The 23,625-nt window shown below is 42.7% G+C and overlaps 1 protein-coding gene across 3 annotated transcripts in view; it reads left to right on the top strand.

Moving 5' to 3' along the window:
• The window catches only part of Xpo6 (exportin 6), a 97,017-nt gene that overhangs the window by 39,848 nt on the left and 33,544 nt on the right, over positions 1–23,625 (top strand). For 2 of the 3 annotated variants that reach the window (XM_021205397.2, XM_021205405.2), the window contains exons 6-9: positions 1,461–1,538; positions 5,123–5,576; positions 8,983–9,109; positions 18,452–18,561. In XM_021205397.2, coding sequence (XP_021061056.1) covers positions 1,461–1,538; positions 5,123–5,576; positions 8,983–9,109; positions 18,452–18,561 — 769 coding nt within the window. Of the gene's footprint in view, positions 1–1,460; positions 1,539–5,122; positions 5,577–7,015; positions 7,145–8,982; positions 9,110–18,451; positions 18,562–23,625 lie in introns of all 3 variants that reach the window. The other variant, XM_029547714.1, reaches the window with a different exon arrangement.

Here is a 23,625-nt window from a genome sequence, read left to right as displayed (position 1 = left end):
CAGGCTGGCCTCAAACTCAGAAATCCGCCTTTCTCTGCCTCCCATGTGCTGGGATTACAGGAATGCACCACCACTGCCCGGCTGTACCAGTGTCTTCTATATTCCTACTAGGATGGCCCATTAATCCCCACTTGAAGCATTCCACAGCTTTCCTAATCCAAAGTCCCCAAATCCACGGTCCTCTAAAAACAAACAAACAAACAAAAAATAAAAAAAACCAAAAAACAAAAAAACCCCTAAAAACCAGTCAGGCCTATCACGGCAATACCCCAGTCCCTGGTACTAACTTATGTCTTAGGGTTTTACTGCTATATAGAGACACCATGACCTTTGGGGCTGGCATTCCGGTTCAGAATTTCTGTCCATTAATATGGAAGGAAGCATGGCAATGTTTAGGCCTATGTGGTGCTGGAAAAGGAGCTGAGAGTTCTACGTCTTGATTCAAGGCAGCAAGGAGGAGACTGACTTCCCCACTAGGCAGAGCCTGTCCCTACAGTGACACTTTCTCCAAGAAGGCCACACCTCCTAATAGTGCCACTTCCCATAGGCCAAGTATTCAAACATATGAGTCTATGGGGACCATACCTTTTCAAATCACCACACCCCATAAGGAAGGTGTTGGGATCATTGGTAGATTTGCAGGGGTAAAAAGCTGAGTTTGGGGTATGTAAGTGGTCTGACCCAGGAAGCATTTGGTTATACTGATCTGTGACTGGATTCCTTACCTGCTTTCATGTAACAGTTGAGCTTGTGTGTAGAGTCAAATGAGTTTTGGACTGGGAGACATTTGGTTAAAGCCACAACAATAGACAGTTTCTCCAGTAGAGAGAGTAAACTAGGAGAAGAAGGTCAGTGAGGGAGTAGAGGAATGATAACCAATCTAAATGGTGAATGGCCAGAGGGTGACAGTAACGATGGATGACAGAGGCTCAGAACCAGTAGTGTCCTAGAACACCAAGATGTTCAGGGAGCATAAGTGTTTAGTGATCCTTGGTAGATGTGGTGATCACGAGCAAGGTTGGAGAGACAGTGAGGAGAAGCCACACTGCAAGGTACAGATGGAGCAGTAGCCATGCTGCACTGGGACAAGGCTGAAAAACAGATCTGTGGTTAAAGCACTTGGTGCACAAATAAGGAGGCTAGAGTTGAGATCCCTAGCACCCACACAAATGCTGGCTGGGAAAGGGGCCCCACCTGTCATTTCAGCCTCAGCTCCCAGAGGATACTAGGAAAGAGGTCCTGCTTCAGAAGAGTAGGGTGGAAGAGCAGTCAAGGAAGAGTCTCAGCATCAGTCTTGGGCTTTCACATGCACATGCTCATGTACACGTGAACATGTACACTGTATACAGAGAGAAAGGGATATGTGAGTATTGATGTTTGATTGTGGTATCATGATTTTTAATTTTGATTTTTGTATGTTGGACTTAGTATCTCTCAAATTGTTTCTTCTCTTTTGGTAGGTATCTTGGAAACTGTCTGGGACAAACACAGTGTTACTGCTGCCACCCCACCACCATCCCCGACATCAGGAGAAAGTGGTATGGTCTGCTGCCCCTATGGTATTTCTGGCTAAATGCAGTTAGGGTCTCAGCTGGGAATTGTAAGCTAATCTAACTAGGATGCAGATGTTCATTCTTCCTAATCCTTTCTGGCCTTTCTGCTTACATTTTCTGAGGAGCTAGCTTTCTACTGTTTTCTTCTGAATACTTGTACTTTCTAATACAGTATTTTGAGCAGCACATTTTGCTTCTTGCTTCTCTGTCATAAAGGAGACACCTTTGATCTTGTGCTATTCACTTCTGTTCTGCCAATTTATTGTCAAAACTTTTTACACTTGCTTATTTTGTGTACAATGCCCGTGTAGAGGCCAGAGGACAACTTTCAGAAGCTGGGGATCAAACGCAGGTTGCCAGGCTTGGTGCGAGTACCTGTGCTGAGCCATCTTGCCTGCCCTCCTGCCAGTTTATAGTTACTGACCCTTCTGCTTTGTTACATCTTTGTTCCCTGGCTGTTTTGTTTGTTCTGAGTTTGTTATAAGCTGAGACTTGAGATAACATAGAGAGAGAAAGCTGTCTTTTCTATTGACTGGGACAAAGGTCATATTGCCAGGGCAAATTGAGGGCCAGTGTGCAGTAGTGTTGAGTTTACATTATTCATGTAAATAATTGAGGAAGTAAGAGTCTCTAATGAAGTCTCTAAACTGTGGGTAAGTGAATCTATTTACACCAGATGGCTACAGAAACTTCCCAGGTGGAGCACAGCCTGGGGCTAGCCCATTTCTTTCTGTCCTATAAAAGCTGGTGTGATAATAAGAGATATTTTTGCATTTCTCCATTCTCTTTAAGAAGTGGGATGTTGAATTAAACCTCTAAGCCCTAGGCTGTTCATATAGCTTGTTCTTGGTTAGGGTTTTACTGCTGTCAACAGACATCATGACTAAGGCAACTCTTATAAAGGACAACATTTACTTGGGGCTGGCTCACAAGTTCAGAGGTTCAGTCCATTATCATCAGTATGGGAGCGTGGCAGTGTGTAGGCAGATGTGGGGCTGAAGGAGCTGAGGTTCCACTTTTTATTCTGAAGGCAGCTCTGAAGACTGACTACGAGGCAGCTAGGACAAGGGCCTTAAAGCCCACATCCGCAGTGATACCCCTTTTCCAACAAGGCCACCCCTACTCCAACAAGACCAAACCTCCTAAGAGTGCCACTCCCTGAGCCAAGCATATACAAACCATCTCAACATGGGTCTTGGGATTCTTGTAGACGGCCTGTAGAACTGAGAACTCACTATGGTTTTGGGTTTAGGGCTACTCATAGAACGCTACTTTTCAATCTGCGTATCATACTCAGATTAAAAACCCTTAGTCATTTTTCACAGTACTTAAAGAATTCTAGAGTATATGTCAAACCTTCAGTAATATGTGAACTTTGTGCTTAGTGGCTATCTTCAAGTGTTTTCAGTGGCTCAGCAGATACACATTTTTCAGTATTTGAATGAGTAAGAAGAAATTTTGCAGATGTAAAGAGAAGTGAAGTTTTGTAGTAAACTTAAATTTAAAAGTTGAAGCGATCAGAACAAGTAATGAACTCCTTTATGCTCTGCAGCCTATAGCACTTGAATCATCATAGTATATGTGAGGTCTTGTTCACTGGTGCATGTGTGCCATGATGCACAAGTGCAGATCAGAGGACAGCTTTTCACTTCCCACCTTACTCAGCACATGCTCTCTTGTTTCTGTGCTGTGCTGCACATTGCAAACTGGCTGGCCCCTGCGCTTCTAGGTGGCTCTCCTGTCTCTAACTCCGAACTTGCCACAGGAGAGCTGGAATTAAAGATGTGTATGCTGCATTTGGCTTATATGTGGTTTTGGGAATTACTCTGAGGTTGTTAGGGTTCTACCCGCTAATCTATTTCCTTAACTTTCAGATTTTGTTTTGTTTTGTTTGCTTGTTTGTTTTTGGTAAACTAGCTATGCCTGCCTCTGCCTCATCAACCCAGAAGACAACTTTGTTGGTTCTTTCCTTCTACCATATGGATCCTGGGTATTGAACTTAGATTGCCAATACCATTAGGTTTGGCAGGAAGGACATTGACTTTCTGAGACATTGAATCCCCACTTTGTTTGTCTATGTGTCTCTCTATTTGTCTCTGTCTCTGACTCACTGTGTGTGTGTGTCTGTCTGTGTGTGCCTGTGTTTAATTCCCTTTCAAGTCTGTTCTCTAATTCCCCCTTTCCCAAAACAGACATTTAACTGTATATAATGTGTGGCCTCTTTGTGAAAACTGATTGTTGTCCATATATTTACTGTGTAAATAATATGGTAGTGGTGTACTCTGATGCTGTTTGCCCTGTGCCTTTAGACACAAACTTCTGCATGGTTGTTGTATGAGGTACATGTCCTTAGTATTTTGTTTGTCTTTTGGCTTCGATGAGGAGCCTAGATTGCCTCCAGCTGCCCCAATACAAGAGCCTTTATATGTCCCCCATAGAGTTGTGTGAGAATTGCTTTGAAATATGCTAGGAGTTGACAGGGTTCCAGAGGGCCAGGTTCTGTGGCAGAGCTATGTGAGTATTCCTGTAGCTTCTCTTGCCCCAAGTGATGTTTGGCAGTAGTGCGATTTTTCTTTGTTGCATGTTAGATTGCATTTTCTAATGCCTGAGCTTGACGTATCTTCATAAGTGTCTTAGTCAGGGTTTCTATTCCTGCACAAACATCATGACCAAGAAGCAGTTGGGGAGGAAAGGGTTTATTCGGCTTACATTTCCACATTGCTATTCATCACTGAAAGAAGTCAGGACTGGAACTCAAGCAGGTCAGGGAGCAGGAGCTGATGCAGAAGCCATGGAGGGATGTTACTTACTGGCTTGCTTGCTCTGGCTTGCTCAGCCTGCTCTCTTATAGAACCCAAGACTACCAGCCCAGAGATGGTCCCACCCACAAGGGGCCCTCCCCTCTTGGTCACTAATTGAGAAAATGCCCTGCAGCTGGATCTCATGGAGGCACTTCCCCAACTGAAGCTCCTTTCTCTTCGATAACTCCAGCTGTGTCAAGTTGACACAAAATTAGACACAATATTAGTACAATAAGCTAGCTGATCTTTTGCATTTCTTTAGAAAATTGTTTCTTCATATCTACCACCTATTTGAATATGTAGATGCTACTAGTGGTGGGCAGTAGTTCTTAATGTTTGACACTTTAGTTCTTGTTGGTGTTAGGAATTGTGGCTGACTTCTGATAATCCGCTGTCTTTTTGGTTACATCCTTTACATTGATAAGAAACTATTATTTGATGATATGTTCAACTTATTGGTATTTTTTGTTGAGGTTTGTGTTTTGATTGTTTTAATAAATCTTTCTTCTCTTACTGTGGTCAGATTTTCATGTTCCATTCATTTTGTCTTATGAAGCTTTGTTTTTGGCTTAAGCCCTGTAACTCACTTGGTCTGTAATTTTATATTTGGTGTTTTGGTATTATCTTTAGTTAGTATTGAATATAAAGCATATTGGTTTTAGGTTTTGCTTTTATGTTGACTAAAGTGTTTTGGGGAAAGGAGAATTCATTGCAGTGTTTCAAGAGGTTTGGTACGGTGTATCGTAAAAGCATGTTTTGAATTTCCAGGTGATTTACTGAGTAACCTGTTGCAGAGTCCTAGTTCAGCCAAACTGCTGCACCAGCCCATCCCCATCCTGGATGTGGAGAGTGAGTATGTCTGTTCCCTGGCCTTGGAGTGCCTGGCCCACCTCTTCAGTTGGATTCCTCTGTCTGCCAGCATCACCCCATCCCTCCTCACCACTATCTTCCACTTTGCTCGATTTGGCTGCGATACCCGGGCCAGAAAGATGGCATCAGTGAATGGCAGCAGCCAGAACTGTGTTTTGGGTCAGGAGCGTGGCCGACTCGGGGTCTTGGCCATGTCCTGCATCAATGAACTCATGTCCAAGAACTGTGTGCCTATGGAATTTGAGGAATACTTATTGCGAATGTTTCAACAAACCTTCTACCTCCTGCAAAAAATCACCAAGGATAACAATGCCCACACGGTGAAGAGCAGGCTAGAGGAACTCGATGAGAGGTAATGAGAACAGGCGGGAGTCGTGCCCGGGAAAGGGCCTGGCTGCTTGTCACACCATGTCATGGGGTGTCTGTAATCCCCTTTGGTTTCAGTATATGGGGCTACTGATAAAGATAGAAAGGTAGGTGTTCCAGAATATTCAGGCTGAACTAGAAGGACTTGGGTGGTTAAGGGAAGTGAACTGAGTGTGAAAGTGCTGGTGTAGTGTGTAGACCTGTTGTCTCTTTCCCCATCCATCCTCGTCCTGTCCTGTCCATGCTCTGTCCCCCTTCCTCACTGTCTGCTGCAGGTCTCATGTGCAGGAAGTGAGAGTTCGGCTCCTTCATAGGCAAGAACAGAAGCGGTCTGCAGAGGTACAGGGTTACATCACCCTTCTCACTTGCTACTGCTTTTTGGTTTTCACTATTGGACTTGTCCTGAGTGGGTATCTTGCAGAGTATATGAACGCTCTTACTATTTTGAGTTTCGCATAAATAATAGCTGTTGATCCAAGATGGGAGACATCTTCGGGTAGGTATGGTTTAGAGGCATAGACTTGAATTTATTGCTTGGTTACTGCCCTCTTGACCTAAAATTCCCCAGGCCCATTTTTCTTGATTACAAAAGTTGACCTTAGTGAAGTAAGTAGTCTGAGTCAAGGTTTCTTTATTACTATTGCAGGTGATATTATCTGTTTATCTTGTGGCATTCTGACTCTCCCCTCCACCTCCAGTGGTACTAGGACCTTGTGTCTGCCAGGCAAGTCTTCCTGCCACACATAATACGGAATGTGCTCACGCAGCGTAGAAGTGAGGCTACAACATCTTTGCTAAACGTGGTGCTACTGCTATATAAAGATGAAGGGCAACTGGCAGCTTGTGTTTCTAACAATCATGTGCTGTTGAAGCTTCAAAGCATTTGCAGTGTATTTCATTAGTAAATAGTTACTTCCTGGTGCAACCTGATTGTTATTAAGTGATAAGTGAGCTAAGTTTAGAATAAGTGTGGTAGGCTATAAAGTCAGCTACCTCAAGTCAAGATAGTTTTTGTTGTTTTAAAGTGGGGAGTTTTAAATTTTTCTGGTTAAAAATTGAGTGGAAGATTGGATTGATTTGATTCATTGTGAATAAGCTTTTTGTTTTTTTATAGTCAAAAAGTACTTATAATCCAATAGAATCTTTTCTTAGTAACATTTTTGTTTGTTACATTTATTTATTTTGTGGTTGGGTATAGGCACACTCTGTTGTGTGTGTAGAAATCAGAATTACTAGAATTGGTTTTCTTTTCTACCTTGTGGGTCCCTGGGGTCAAATTTGGATTGATCATCAGTTTTGCTAGTAAGTGCCTTTACCTGAGCCATCTTTACACCACCCAGTAGGATTTCCCCCTTATTATTTAGTAGTGTCTTTCTGTTTGAATTTAAATGTCTCACAATTCACATAATTTCATATCCTTTCTAGTGTTGCTAAAGAAAGGCCATCTTGTCTTCATATGTTAATAAAAATGTCTATAACTGCATATACCAACTGTATTGTTTTGGCTAGTCCTGGATCCGAAGTGAAAGCTGAGAGGTGCCTGGAAGCAGAAAGGTGACAGAAACCAGTGTGTGCTTGCTCCCTAGCTCTTGGCCCTAACTAATTCTAAACCATCAGTTGGTGGTCAGCTGTTCAGAAGCTGCTCAACCGGGTCCTTGGCATTTCTCTCTCTCCTGCCCTGTCTAACTTTGTTCATTAGCACATGTACCAGGAGGGTGGGCACGGGGAAAAGTGAGGTGCAAGCACACCCCTAGTGTCAGCAGTGCAGGAGCCTAGTTCTTGTTTGGGTGGGGTCCCTTTCTTTTTGGAATTTGCTGTATAGCTCAGCGTGGCCTTGAACTTGTGGCGTCCCTCCTAACCTAGCTTTACTGGGTTGCTAGGATTAACAGCATGGATCCCCGTATATAGCTTGCATTTTAAAATTTCAGTTGAAGATTAAAGTAAACTTGAGATGGCTGGATACTTTTCTTTTATGCTTAACAAGTGTAACTTAAATTAAGATCAGTAAGCTGGCTGGCTGTTGCCCCTGAAGATCCATGTAAAACCATGGAGCAATACATATGCTGAGTAAGAAGGGCTTGCTGTCCCCCAGGAGTCCCTGAAGGTTGCAGAGAGAAGGTGCTTGTACTTTGCTTTCTCAAGATCAGTTTTAGTGCTGGGCCTGTGGCTCACATTTGTAACCCCCAGGGAGAGGGAGGAGAGCAGGCAGGAGGATGACCTCCTGAGGCCAGCCTGGTCTGCATAGTTCCAGGCCACCTAGAGCTGCATAGCAGGACCCTGTCTTAGAAAAGAAAAAATCCCAATCAGGTGATTTAATATTTAATGCCTTACTGGATGAGCCAGACATCTAGAGGGCAGGCAGGAGGGTTGGCCTCACTGAGGGAGTAGGTCCCAGGAGCAGCAGGAGACCTTGGAGATCTGGGCCAGTTTGGTTCTTCTGAAAGATGGTTGTCTTTTTCCCTTTTGCTATTTCATATATCTCTGCTTTCTGCAGTTAATGATTTCAGAATTGCTTTTACACATGAGGTGATATTCAGCCAAGGCCTAATATGTCTAGATATTTTTGGTCTCTGAAATGAGAAGTCATGTCCATCTCACTCTCTAATCACTTTTGGTATTGGGGCTTAAAATGCCAGTTTCTGTGTGTTTAATAACAGAAATCTCTTACCTTGTAACCATGACTGACTCATTCAGCTGTGAAGTGACTTGGGGATCATGGGTGAACTGAGGTGCACAGGAAAGACACTGCACAGAGATAGCATCCTCTGCTGGGCGGTGGCTGAGGGATCTTGGTGGGTCACTTTACTCTCGGAACCTCACCTACAAAATGGATGCACGAGACTAATTGCCTTCCTCCCTTGGCTAGTAGATGTGCAGTTCTTCATTAGTTCTGGGTGTCAAAGGGGAGGACAGAAACTGGATTGTGAGCTTCACTGTATTTATGTAGATGCTGTCCCCTCTGGATAGACTTGTTCTGTCTCTCCTTAGTGTATTTTAACTTAATATCAGCCCCCAAGCAAAGACCTGATTGTTCTAGGTTTGCCAGATTTAAAGATACTCTCATCTCCCCAGCACCTTTTAAAGGCAACTCTTTTTCCTTAAGTGGGTCCTGACACTAGTGTGTAAGAACATACGGGAGCTTGAGTTTGTAACAAGCAGGGGCAGATAGTGTCTGAGGATTAAAGCTGCTTTTCTGCTGTGTTTCAGGTGATAATGGAATGAAGGGTTGCCTGTCTCGTAGGTAATTGTTGCAGGCCTTTGTGTTTTTAACTGGAAATGTATTGTATGTTTGTATAGTTCTGTACTGAGAAAGAATTTGATTGAATTTAACTTTTCTTCTAAAAAGGTGGCTATATTTCTTATGTCATCCTTTGTCTTCTTGTCTTGTGTAGCTACATTGAGAAGTTTACTGATTTTCTGCGGCTCTTTGTGAGTGTTCACCTAAGAAGAATCGAGTCCTATTCCCAGTTTCCTGTGGTGGAGTTCTTGACCCTTCTGTTCAAGTACACGTTTCATCAGGTAAAGCACTCAAACTGACCTTCCTTTCCTAAACAGAGGACCTCCTTCTTATTTCTAGGAGAAAGACCCTTTTTCCTAGCATTTATAGTAGACTTTATTTACTATAGGAAGAGTAATACATTCAGTCTTTGTAAGAGCCCTATGTTGTAGCTCTTACTATTTTTCCATATAATCTCTTTTTTTATAGGTAAAGAGACTGAGGCACAGAGAACAAGGTTCTGGGGACATATAGTTCTGTGTGGAGCCAGGCTTGAAATCTATAGTCCCCTTCTCATTGTTGCGCTAGATAAACAGGATAGAGGAAAAGTCTGAGGTTAGGGCCTTTAAAATATTAATTTGTTTTTTGAGTTTTTAATATAATTACTTCATTTTCCTCATCCTTTTCTTTCCTTCAAACCCTTCCATATACCATTGCTTGTTCTCTTTCAAACTCTGGGTCCTTGTTCCCCCAATTAATTGTTGTTGTGGTTGTGGTTGTTGGTGTATGTATTTGTGTGTTCCTAAATACATAAAGGGTTTTCTTTCTGTTATGTAGCTGCTACTAAAGTTCTTTAAAAGCACTCATGAGTTAAGTTTGTATGACACCCAATTTTGTCCCCATTTAACAAAGGTTCTTTGAGTTCCTTTTAGATTTTAGGAGCAAGATACATAACTTTCTCCATAGCCCAGAATGGCCTTGTTTGTGGTAATCCTTTCGGCCTCAGCCTCCTTGAGGACTGTGAGTATAGTTATTTATTAGCCTTTCTGGCAAATGCTTGTTTTTACTGATGTTGCACCCCAGTTACCTGCTACTGTATAAACACAAACATAGGGTTCTAAAACACTTTGTTAGGGTAGTTTTACATGCCATAGAATTCCTCTCACTGTATCTGAAGATCTCAGTGAATTGAGTATTCTGTTGCCATCACTGCAGTCTGCTTTTAATATTCCTTTTGCCTGTTTGTGTTTTTAAGACAGACTTTTCATTAAAGTATGGTATACGTCTTAGTTACTGTTGCATGGTGGGGACACTATGACCAAGACTTTTAAAATAAACCATTTAATTGGGGGCTTACTTACAGTTTTAGAGGCTCTTGATCATATCAGGGAACATGATGGCAGGTGGGTAGGCATGGCACTGGAGAAGTAGTGGAGAGCTTACATCTGATTCACAAATTATAGGCAGAGAGAGCAAGAGTGGGCTTGATGTGGGCTTTTGAAAGCTCAAAGGCCGCCTTCAGTGACACACCTTCTCCAACAAGGACACTCTTCCTAATCCTTCCTAAGCAGTCCGCCGACTAGGAACCAAATGTCCAAATATATGAGTCTATAGGGGCCCTTCTCATTTAAAGCACCACAGCACACATACACAAAAAAATCTCATCAACCATACATACAGTTTGAATTTTCCCCAAGTGAGTACAGCCTCCAGAGTTCCCGTTCCCGTTAAGAATGTACTGGGCACTAGCGATCTCTGCTCATGTGCTTCCCTTCCCACTTCTCTCCTGCCTTCTCTCTAGAAATAACCCCAGCTCCATCGTAACAATACGGGTTAATTTTGCCTATTCTAGAGTTTTCTGAAGGAAAGCATGTGAGGTATATTTATTTAGTCTGGCTTTTTTGCTTGACATTGTGTTTGAGGTATAACTGTTGTGTGCAAGTTTTGTTCATAATCATTAATAGATGGGAATTCATTCTGCTGATTTGGGCCTTTTTGGTTTTTGGGGAACCATGAATCATGGACTTTTTTGTTTTGTTTTGACTTGCTATGGAACTAAGTATGACCTTGGGCTCTTGAGCTCCCTACCCCCACTTACCTTCTTTCCTTCCTTTCTTTTTAAAGATTTATTTATTATATGTAAGTACATTATAGCTGTCTTCAGACACCCCAGAAGAGGGCATCAGATCTCATTATGGATGGTTGTGAGCCACCATGTGGTTGCTGGAATTTGAGCTCAGGACCTTCAGAAGAGTAGTCAGTGCTCTTAACTGCTGAGCCATCTCTCCAGCCCCCTACCGCTACCTTTCAAGTGCTGATACTACAGTTGTATTCCACCGTTCCCATCCTTTGCTTGTTCCTGAGATAAGGTTCTTCTACATATATCAGCATGACCTTGAATTTGTGGTAATCTTCCTGCTTCAGTGTCTCTGGGACTGTGATTACAGTTAAGCACCAGCCCATCTGATATAATCTTCAATGTACTTTTTGATGTAGTCAGGTAGCTCTTTCTATTAGTACATCCCTAGGATGGCACTGCTGGGTGAGTGAAGGATGATGTGAAAAAGTTAACTTAAAAATCAAAACAAAACAGTTTTCTAGTTGCAAGGGTCCAGGCTGGGAGTGCTATATGTGCATGGAAAAAAAAGCAAATGTTTGATCTGAAAATCAGTCTTTCTCAAAGAGGGTCAGAGTGTCTTAAAAAACTGGAATACCTAGAAGTGACAGTGAGGTGAACCATTCCTGGGAGCAGACAGTGGACAAGGAGGTCATAGAGGAGGACTGAAGCTGGGGAAGTGTTTTGGTAGAGGGGACAGTGCATGCAGAGCCAGAAGAGAAACATCCCGTGTGCCCCAGACCACTCAGTGGGCTGAGGCTAGAGGACCCAATGAAGAGAGACTAGGAGGTGAGGGTGGAGGAAGAGAGCAGCTTCTGTGATGGGCAAGTTCTGAGACAGATTCAGAGATGTCTGAGAGCATTTGAAAGAAGGTGACTCAGGTGTCAGAGACTATAGCTTAACTGGAGCAAAAAGAAGGGATAAAGAGCTGGTGCTGAGGTCAGAAAGTAGGGCTTAGGAAAAGGAGCAAGAGTGCCTTAAAACTCACTTGGACCCAGTTCAGTGGGTAAGCTCTGCTTATTTTTACTTTTGTTCAGTCTGTGCCCCGGCATAACTCATTTTTATTTCTGTGGCTTTTAATGTTCTCACCTCAGAAGATAGACTGTGAACTACAATGAGGATAATTCAGCGCCATCCCCATTGTATATCTCTCAGTAGACTTGTATGTGTTTTCCATTGAACTGATGGTGATAGTGTTATATATTTGTATGCCATTTACAATTGGGAAAAAAGAGTCGGACATGGTCAAGAAACAAACAAGTCCCCTTCCCTCCCTTTATTTGGAGATTGTTGTCAGTCAGCTTGCTCCTGTTCTTCAGGCTTCCCATAAAAGAACCTCCTTCTAGATGCAAGCTGACCAACTGTGGGGGAGTAAGCTTGAGGTTTGGTTTGTGCTGAGCACCAAACTGAGGTACAGGAGTTAGCAGATACTCTGTGCTGGTTTACTGTAGGAAGGGTAGAGCTGAGCACTAACTTTTCCTGGGTAAATGAGAACAAATGTCTATTTACTCCAGATAGGGCCCAATTACAGACCCAATTATAATTTCACCAAAGTCAATTTGGTGAACTGCCAAGGACCACCCTCAGCTTGGAGAGGGGTTCTGAGGAAGGGGTATTCAGGAGCTGTGAAGGAAGGACTCAAAGTCAATTGTGGGTACAGCCTGTGTTCTGCTTGAGACAGCTCTCCAGAGATTTCCAGACAGCTCAGCTCTCACAGACCAAACCCCAGTCTTTTATTTACATATTACTTCAATCTTCAACTTCAGGTTCATTTTGATTATCCTACCAATCAGCATTTTTTATCTTAGCCCTTGATTCCTAGGAAATGACAGCAAGCACATTTTTCTTAACATTGCAAATGAATTCAGTGATCTGCCTCTGCCTTTGTAAGCACAGACAATAAGTTTGCTGGGTGGAATCTGTTTCTGAGATTCCCACCACACCTGGGCCTAAATTCACTGTCCTAGGCTGACCTTGAACTCAGGAATCTGCTGCCTTTGTATCTTTCTGACATGCTGGCTCATAATGCAGCTGCTTCTGTTCTTTTGATCCATGAAGCCTGCCCCTCATATAATTCATATTGCATCCTTGTATTTTGCATAGTTGAGAAACCCTGTTTATATATTTTTGAACTCATGTTTTCAGAGTTCTTTTTCACAGCCTTAAGGGCTGTCCTGAAGGTCATAGCACTTAATTTACCATTTTTCCTAAGGATATAGACACACACACACTTGCCTCCTGGACGATTATCACTGAGTCATTAACCTTGGCAGGGAGAACGTTCCCCAATAACCTTGGCAGGGAGACTAGTTCCCGAAGGAGGAGGAACATAAAGTTGTATACTTACACACACACACACACACACACACACACACACACACACACACACACACAAGCCACATACCTAGCAACTGTCAATACTCATGGAGGCCTGTGCCCTGCTGGCTCTGCTCCAGGGGGCAGGAGCCATGTCACAGCATCATCCCTTTCATGACCATGCAGGATGCGACAGTGAACCTATAGATTTATTGGGATTGATTATAGATTTATGGGCATGAGGTTATTTATAGGAGCGTGTGTGACCCTTAAACAGCTACATCACTGTAAACTCCCACCCCATTATGGATAGTGACCACATGGAACCTGTATCATAGGGTCCCTTTTCAGTTAGCATTTTACTTCCTGTATAGTCTAGCATATCCCAAGATCATTTGCAATTGTTGGGGGAAGAGGAGACTAATGGTAGACTCCTAGGTGAGGGTTCTGGAGTTTTCCCCTCTAACTGCTTATTAGGAATTTCTATAGCTCCATTGCTATATATAGATCTAGCTGTCACTATATTCTGCTCATTAGTATCTATAAGTACTGTTCTAGTTAGCTTTCTGCTGCTGTGATAAACACCATGACTGTAACATAGAGAAGAAAGGATATGTTTGTTTTATAGTTTAATCTACTGAAAGAAAACCAAGGCAGGAACTCAAGACGAGCCTTAAGCCGAACCCCCAAAGGAATGTTGCTTATTGGCTTGCTCACTTATCTTTCTTAAACTGCCCACTCTCACCTGCTTATGGATGGCATAGCTCACAGTGAACTGAGTGTTTCTGCATCAATTAAGAATAAGAAAATGCCTCACAGACATGGCCACAGGTCAGTTTGATCTGGGCAATTCTCCATTTGGGGTGTTCCCCCTTTCCCAAGTGACTAGGTTTGTGTTAGGTTGACCTCTGAAACTAACTGACAACTACTAGGCTGTGATGTCCTGTTGTTGTTGTTGTTGTTATTATTATTATTATTATTATTATTATTATTATTATTATTATTGTATTTTGGGGGTATGTGTTAACTTGACACAAGCTGGAATCAACTGAGAGGAAGAAAGCTCAATTGAGAAAGTGCCTCCATGAGATTGATCTGTAGTAGGCAAGCCTGTGGGGCATTTTCTTGACTGGTGGTTGAGATGGCAGGGCCTAGCCTACTGTGGGTGGTGCTATCTGACTAGGTTGTCCTAGGGTGTATACAAAATAACCGAGCAGCCAGGAGGAGCAAGTGAGTAAGTAGCCTTCCTCCATGGCTGCTGCTTTAGTCAGTTCCTGCCTCCAGGTTCCTGCCCTGACTTCCCTCAGTGTGGAGGAGGGTGATCTGAGAACTGTATGCTGAAATAGACCTTTCCCTCTCCAAGTGTTGTTTTGTCATGGTGTTTTATTATAGCAAAGAAACCCTAACTATGGCATGAACCAAGTTAATCTCTACACCAAGATGGCATCATATGACAAGAGTAAAAGAACACCTTATAACACTCACTGTACATTAAGGCCAGGCTAGAGTGAAGTTTTGGGGGAGATTTAAAAAGAAAAACCAGGCGGCATCCTTAGGAGACTCTGTTCTGTGCTCACTAACAGTGTGCTCTGACTTTGTCACAGCCTCCTGTTTATGAAGTGGGAAAGGTTTCTTTTTGTTTAGACTATATTGTGGAGTATACTTGATAATGTCTTTTCTCAGATCCATGGACATTATGTACTATAAAACCTTTTGAAAGGAACAGTTGGACAAGGCTGGTATTTTTCTTGAGCAGCTTCTCCTTTTCTGCCCCATTCCCACCTTCTTCTTTAGTCTGGACTTTGCTGCAGTCCTGTGACTGCTCCTTACCATCCACTTGCCTCCATTGTGACTCCTTGGCTGCTGTGCCTCCTGGGGTAAATCTGTAAGGCTGAGATTCCTGCCTTCCAGCTCCTTATCTCACTGTATTCTCACCAGATCCCTCATGGTCTTGCTCATTTCCTTTTGTTTCTTCCCCAAAGCTATACCTGGGGTGGCACAGTACATAGATCGGGCCCTGGACTAGAAGCTAAAGTTCTCATTCTACCCCTAAGCTGCTCTGTCCACTTGGGTGCACAACTTCACTTTTGAGCATTGGATTTCAAAACTGTAAAATATGAAGCAACCAATGTTCACTTTCTAGGGCTGCTATAAGGACTGATGCAAATGCGATGTGTCCAGTTAGCCCTAGAATCAGAAAAGTAAATCTGAATATAATTACTTTTAACAAACAGATCAGAGAGGGTTCTGAAAATATGAGTGATTCCAAAAGTCAGGTCAGCCTGTCCTCTGGATCCAAAGGCCAGCACATAGGCAGTGATTGCATCAGATGCAGAAGGGATTGGCTAGTGCTTCCAGCTGTGCAGGGCTAGAAGGGCACCTGTTTCTAGCTGTAGCCATGCATTTGCACATTCTCGAGTGCGCACGCGAGTGCATAAAGCCATGGGTTGGTTGGTTGGTTGGTTGATTGGTTGGTTGGTTGGTTGGTTGATTGGTTGGTTGGTTGGTTTGTAGTGGCTTTTAGAAAACATTTCCATGTGCATCTGATCAGCATGCTCTTTTGAGAGGACCAGAGGGTATTCTCAAACTAACAGAAGACAGTGAGGTGATTTACTTGAGGGGAGCTCAGCAAATCAGCGCTGTGACAAGACTGTAGATGTTGTGTGGACAGCCTCAGTGGGCCAGTCTATCAACTCTGTGTTACTTTCCCATGGTTTGATAGGTAACCCTGGTTCTCTGGGTTTGGTTATGGCGTGGACAGTTCGGGTGGTGGTAGGGTATCCCCTTAGCTTTCTTTATGTTATGAAGTTGCTGTCTGTATAGTATTTAGCATCTTTTCTCTCTCTGGTTCTGGGGCTAGACTTCAGAGTCATAAATAGGTTAGATATGTACTTTGCTGAACTGTACCCTAATGGATTATTTGAATTTTTTTTTTTTTTTTTGGTTTTTCGAGACAGGGTTTCTCTGTGTAGCTCTGGCTGTCCTGGAACTCACTTGGTAGACCAGGCTGGCCTCGAACTCAGAAATCCGCCTGCCTCTGCCTCCCAAGTGCTGGGATTAAAGGCATGCGCCACCACGCCCGGCTCTTGAATTTTTTTATATGTTACTTTTGTTTTGATTTAAGACAAGATCTTATTCTGAGTTTCTGCTGACTTTGAAATCTTGGTAATCTTTTTGCCTCAGACTCAAAGGAAAGCGAAAGTTATATTTTAACCATAATTTTCCTGCTTGAGATTTCAGTTTGGTTACCTACTCCCTGTGTCCTGCTTGCTTGTTCCCTCCCTCCCTCCCTCCCTCTCTCCCTCCCTCCCTTTGTTATTCTTTGAGAAAATTTTTTATGTCATGAAAAACTTTGAATTTCCTTGTGGATCAGCAATAGAAGGAGTCTTGTCCTATTTTGTTTCTGTTGCTATGATAAACACCATGGCTCACAGCAGCCTGGGGAGGGGAGGGTTTATTTGGCTCACAGGTTCCCATCACAGCCTTCACTGAGGGAAGTCAGGGCAGAAAGCCAAGCAGGAGCAGAGGCAGGAACCATGGAAGAACACTTCTTACTGACTTTCTCTTCATGGAGTCGACACTATCCACAGTGGCCTGGGCAATTGTCATTAAGAAACTATCCCAAAGATATGCTCACAGACCCAGTCTGATGGAGGCAGTTCCTCAGTTGAGTATCTTTCTACTCAGTATGTGTCAGTTGACAAAAACCAATTAAATTTAGTAGAAAAAGCTCATACGCTTTCTTTTTAAAAAATTAAAATTTTTATTTATATATTTATTTATTGTGTGTATGTATATGATATGTGTGTTTATGTGGTGTGTGTGTGCAAATAGCACAAACGTGAAGATCAGAGGACCACTTTTGAGAGTCGGTTTTCTCTTTCTGATCTGGGATCGAACTTAGGTGGTCATGTTTGTACCACCGTCACTTTTACTCTGAGGCATCTCTCCAACTTCTCCCTCTGTCCCTCTGTCCCTCTGCCCCCTTGATTTTGGGTCCCAAGGTTAGAACCTAGCGCTTCACACATGCTAGGAACAGGCACCCTTCTGCATTGAATTAGATCCCTAACCTTGGTTTTTTTCCTTTTGTTTTGTGATCTATTTTCCTTTTTTGAGAAAGGACCATATAACTCAAACTGTCTTCAAACTTGCTGTGTTTTGAAGGCTGACCTTAAGGTCCTTCTTGGTCCTCTTGTTCTGCCTCTAGAGTGCTAGGATTATAGGAATGTACCACCATGCCCGATTTAGGGAATGCAAAGGATTAAATCTAGGGCCTCGAATATAGAGGGAAAATATTTTGCTAACCAACCCTCACCCCATCTTCATTTTGCATCTTGTGACAGGGTCTGGTTAAGTTGCCCAGGATGACCTCAAAGTCATCTTTGGCTCAATAAACCTTTAAACTTGAGATCTGTCTTCCTTAGCTTTCTGATTTGCTGAGATTATAGGCCTGTACTACCAGACCTCCTTCCCCTAATTTCAGGGCATGGTAAGGTGGTCAGCTAGCAGAATCGAAGGACTCTTGTAGGCAACCAGAGTTTGAGCTTGTCTGTTAGGGATTTTGAGGAGTTGGAGAGGAACACATGTTAAAGGAAAGGAAGAATCTTGGTTCCTAGATCTTGCATGCATAGATTCTCAAGGCTGTTAAGAGATTTGCTGACGATGGCTGTCCAGGTACTAAGGCCCCAGGTCTTCTCTTTGTCAGCTGGGTTGATGTTGCTATTGGTCTCTTGACAGATAGCATAATACCCTGTGGTGCAACTCAGTAGTTTCTTTTCAGTCTTCTCTGTATAAAAAGACCTGCCATTGTACGTTTCTTATTGTCAAATATGTAAACTGTTGCCTCTGAAGGTACTCTTGACTTACATTGGGTTTTGTGATAGTTTGTAGTAAAAAGAACACAGCTGTGACGATGACCTTGAACATTTACTCTAGAGCTCAAGCTTCTTTCTCAGAAGTCATACAAAGTAGGCGGTTTATGAGAGCCCTCTCCACACAGGCTCTGGTTTCCTTGGTACCTTCTGTAAGCCCCCCCAGAGCAGTCCCCTCATGAGGTGTCCCGTGGTCCACAGGTGAAAACGACTGACAGAGTCCTTAGTGGAGGTTATGAAGATGGGACTGGAGGCCTTGGTTTTGCCATTCTATGTGTGTGTTTCTAAGCATGATAGTTGCATTAAATAATTTCATTGTCTGGATTTTTTTTATATCATAGCCTACTCATGAAGGTTACTTCTCTTGTTTGGATATCTGGACACTGTTTTTGGACTATCTGACAAGTAAAATTAAAAGTCGTCTGGGAGACAAGGAAGCAGTTCTCAACAGGTAAACTTCAAAACACCGATAAACAGATAGTCATTGTTGCCAGTTATTCTTGTGCCCTGAGGGGCAGCCATGCTATTGTCAGCTCAGTAGTCCTGGGCCTCAGCTGCCCAGAGCAGCTCTCTGAGCATTTTCTTTTTTTACAAAGTAACATACATTTAAAATTTTGTATGTATGGTAATGCTTTTGTGGTTTTTTTAGGGTCCTAGTTTTAGAGATACAAGTATTTGTTGGATGAAGTGATATGACACCTGAGGTTTGGTTTACAACAGCCCACTGGAGGTGTAGAGTGCTCCGAGCGTGGGAGGCACAGGCTGACCTCCCAGAGGTGGTCAGTTCATTATGTTGTTCTCAAACTTGAGATGGGTCACATTTGATTTTTCTTTTCTTTTCCTTGTTTTGTTTTGTTTTGTTTGTTGCATTCAAGACAGGCTTTCTCTGTGTAGCTCTGACTGTTGTGGAATCATGCTGGCCTTAAACTTGCCTCTGTCTCCCAGGTGCTGAGATTAAAGGTGTCTGCCACCACCACTCAGTGTACCAGAGTTTCTTAAATTAGTAAATATTTGTCATGAAACAAATAACTAGGAACAGAGCTGGCCCGGACAGAGCACGCTGGTCCTAACACTGTGGAGCCTGAGGCAGAAGGGGCACAGTTTAGTGACTTTCTCCTTGGCAGGACAAAAGCAACGGTGGGAAGGAAGGCTGTGTCGGTTTGAGTGGGAGTAGCCCCCATAAGCTCATATGTTTGAATGTTTAGTTCCGAGTTGGTGAACTGTTTAGGAAAGATTAGGGAATGTGGCCTTGTTGGGGAAGGTGTGTCACTAGTGTGTCACTAGTGGTGGGCTTTGAGGTGTCAGAAGCCCGTGCCTGGCCCAGTGATGACATGAGCTCTCAGCCTCTGCTCCAGGGCCATGCCTGCCTGCTGGATGCTCTCTGCCATGGCCATGGCAAGCCCCAATCAAATGCTTTCTTTTAAAAATTGCCTTGGAATCTCCTCATTACGATAGAACAGTAACACAGAAAGACGAAGGTTTGGTCTGGTTCAGTGTAGGGATGTGTGTTGGGTGGGTGTCACACTTGTGCTCCTGTGCCAGGACAAATGGGTATTTTGTATCCAGAGGCAGGAAGCAGATAGAGAAAATGCTATACTAATGCTGAGTTCTCTTCCTCTTTTTTATTTAGTTTGGAACTCTGCCCCTAGCAATTATAGTGGGTTTCCCTACCTCTATTAACCCAGTTGAAAATCTTCTTCATAGCCATGCATAGAGGTTTGTCTCTTGGGTGATTCTAGGTCCTGTCAAGTTGACAGCATTAAAATTACGGTTACTTTATTACTACTACTGTTTTGGTGTGTTTTTTTTTTGTTTGTTTGTTTTGTTTTTAAGACAGTCTTACTGTATATCTCTGGCCGGTCTCAACTCATGGATCTTCCTGCCTTTGCTGTCCAGCCTTTATTACAGTTTTTCTCTGTTTGCTTTTAGACAGGGTTTCACTGTGTATCTCTGGCTGTCTTGGAGCTCACTCTGTAGACTTTGAATTCACAATGATCCCCTTGCTTCCCCTTCCTGAGGGCTGGAATTAAAGTGTGTGCCACTACCTCCAATTCTTTTTTTTTTTTTAAAGATTTATTTATTTTATATATGTGAGTACATTGGTGTTGTTTTCAGACACACACCAGAAGAGGGTATCAGATCTCATTACAGATGGTTGTGAGCCACCATGTGGTTGCTGGGAATTGAACTCAGGACCTCTGGTAGAGCAGTCAGTGCTCTTAATCTCTGAGCCATTTTTCCAGCCCCCAACTCTTATTGTTTTTAAATACAGAAAATGGGGGGTGTTTTTCTTGCTTTACAGCCAGCCAGCTCATTTCCTATCTAGTATAATGCTTGTGCCATGGGCCTGGGAGAAGAGGTGGGAAATGTGTGAGTTCAGCATACTAGCAAGTAATGGCAGGATCCACACACAGGAAAGGCAGCTTTTCTTAGCATTTTATATATTCTCCTATGTAACTGTGTTTGTTCAAGGTGGCCCATTCTGTAGTTTGTGTTTGGTTGTATTTAGGCAAGTTTGCACAGGAAGCTTTTGTTTCTGTTTGATGGCAATAGTTTCGGAGACTAAGAACTAACATTTAGAATGCTTGGCATGTTGTAAGTGGTTAGTAAATGGTGCCAGTCGGTTGTCACTGCAGTAAAGTGCCTAGAGGAAAGATTTATTTTGACTTGTGAATTCCGAGGTTTCAGTATGTAGTGGTTTGCTTCTTTTGTTTCTGGGCCCTGGTGAGGCAGAACATAGCGGTGGGGAGCAGGGGTAGAGCAAGACTGATCACATCATAGTGACCAGGGAAGGTGAGGCCCATGAACTGGTGGTGGGAAGAAGAGACCAGGGACAAGCTGCACCCTTCCTCTACCCAGCCACCACCCTTCAATACCCTATCTCTTAGTGGCATATCTTCCACGTGTACATTACTGCAGGATACTTCAAACTATAATAGTGGTAGAGGTAGTGAAGACCCTTCCCCAGAATTATGCCAAATTGAAGGAGGTAGATATTTCCTCCTGGGAAGAGAGGATATAGTAGGTCTCTAGAACTCTTTTCACTGCTAAGGTTTTCTGGATTTTTAAATTAAATACTAAAATTCCAAGTTTAAAAATTTGTTCTTTCATTTGCAAACATTCTTTGATTAGAGAATAACTTCTGAGTTGCTTTAGTGTCAGGTCAGATGAAGTCATGGCTGGAGAGTGTGTTCATGCAGCATAAACCTTACTACAGAATAGTAGGCCTAGTGAGGTTATCAACTTTTTTTTATTTTTTTTATTATTTTTGGTTTTTCGAGACAGGGTTTCTCTGTGTAGCCTCCCGAGTGCTGGGATTAAAGGCGTGTGCCACCACGCCCGGCTCGAGGTTACCAACTTTGACAGTTGCATTTTGAACATGATTCTTCAAAGAAAAGCTATTAAATCAAAATTTGTTTCTTGTCCACCAAATAGGCATGCCCTGGGATTGTACCTTACTCTCTTGTATTCAGTGATATTCTTTTATATCTTAGAGTTTTGGGGAATGAAGTGTAAAAGTGATTAACAGGAAAATAGTCTTTAAATCACAGAACAGACAGGAGGTATGGAGGATGTAACACCACAGAGGAGACTGCTAGTATTAAAAGTACAGGTTCCTGGAGAGGTTGTACCAGTAGGTGGGACAGTGATAGAGGGAGTTTAAATGCCTCTTCTGCTTCAAGGACTTCTTTTGGTCAGGTGCAAGGCTGTCACATTTCTGCCCACACAATGGATATCTTGCAGGAGGGTTAGGATTTTGGAAGTCATGCACATAAAATATGAACACGATTGAGCTGAATAGTAAACACTAATGCTTACAGTGTTGATGAAGAAAAGAAATAATGAAATGCTGCTGCCACGTGGTTGCTAATCATGGACAGCTAAAGGCCGTTACCACCTGCCATCTGATAACATAATGCTCAGGAATTCTGGCTGGCTCCTTTAAATGCTAGGAAATTTTCTCATTGATAAACTTAATTTTTCATGACTTATTTTTTTAAACACCTATTTTTATTTGTGTGTGAATGTGATTGTATGCCACGTGGGTACAGGTATCCATAGAAAAGGGTGTCAGATCCCCCCAGAAGTAGAGTTCCTGGGAGTTGTAAACCACTCTCTGTTTGTGCTAGGAGACAAATCAGGTGCTCTTCTAAGAGCAGTGCCATTCTTAACTTCTGAGCCATTTTTCTAGCCTTGTGGCTTTTTTTTTTTGTCATAACTATTTAGTTAATATGGTAATATAAATTATGGATTTATAAATTTAAAAGTCTCACCATCATTACAAGTTTCTAGTTTTAAGGTCCAGAATCTCTTTCCAATTCTAAGTCTCTTAACTGAGCGCCTATGAAATAAGTAATTTGCTCATTTTTATTCTGCATATAGGAGTGGTTTAATTTTTAAATATTCACACACACGCACACGCACACACACACACACACACCTTTAGCAAAGCAGGAAAATGAAATCCTCAAAACTGGCCTGATTTCTATTAAACAGTAGCCACCTCCTCGGACCTATTTTTCGTACTTAACACTCTACTGTAGTTAAAGGAGTGTAGTGAGAGAACAGCCCCAAGATGGTCCACGTGTGTTTGCAGAGGAAGACCACTGACCTTCACCCTGCGTCAGTCCTTATATTATACATCTCTACAACAGTATGTGAGCGCAAAAGCTTCTAAATTAAGGGTTTGAAGGTTTGGAAATCACGTCTGTCTAGTGTATCAGAGATGAGCTGTGTTACAGGAGTAGCTGATGAAGAACATTAGTGCTGGTAATTATCATACTTATTTTTACTATGAGCATGAAAATGTGATCGAATGTTGGTCATCTAATAACACAGGCATGCTTTCAGAATCACGTTTGGGACTTAAGCCAGAACTTCAAAACAGACTGATCTATGGGAAGTAGTCAGAAATTGTTTTCTTGGTGTCTCAAATGGGAAACATAGGTGTGGTTAAGTCACAAAGACAGTAGTACTCAGTTCCTGTCCTTGTGGTTTTTGAGTTTTGCATCACTTGTTACATCATTTGCATTGCATTGTGGGTACAGACTTTGAAGCACAATGCACTGAGATTTATTTGTGTTTCTAGGAGCTTGGAAATGAACATGTTGGAAACTGCATGTTTCTTGTTCAGTTAGAATGTTCAAGTTTCTGGCTAATTGCTGGTGGGACTCCAGGACACAGATAAGTGCCTGTATTAGAATTGTGGACGGAGTTGATTGTCCTGTTCCTCAGCTAGAGGTAGTGGCATAGAGAGCCCATATCTCAGGTCCCATTTGTTCCTTTGTTTTGGGAGTGGTTGTATCTTCCTCACACTGGATGAAAGCTGTGAGCCAGCCCGTGGGGCCTTGGCTTGCAGTTGGTGCTCCCTGAGAAAGTTCCTGCTGACTGTTCTCCCCTTTCTCTTGGTGCTTGTCTACGTGGCCAGGCATTTGTGTAGAAACTTGGGTTTTACAGAAAAAGGAAGAAATGAGTGTGTGAAGCAACCTAAGTTATTGTGTCATTTTCTGTGAAC

The sequence above is a fragment of the Mus pahari genome, chromosome 1, assembly GCF_900095145.1.
Source record: "Mus pahari chromosome 1, PAHARI_EIJ_v1.1, whole genome shotgun sequence".
Lineage (NCBI taxonomy): Eukaryota > Metazoa > Chordata > Mammalia > Rodentia > Muridae > Mus > Mus pahari.
Note: the sequence above shows the minus strand (reverse complement) of the source record. Positions and strands in the feature narration are given on the sequence as shown.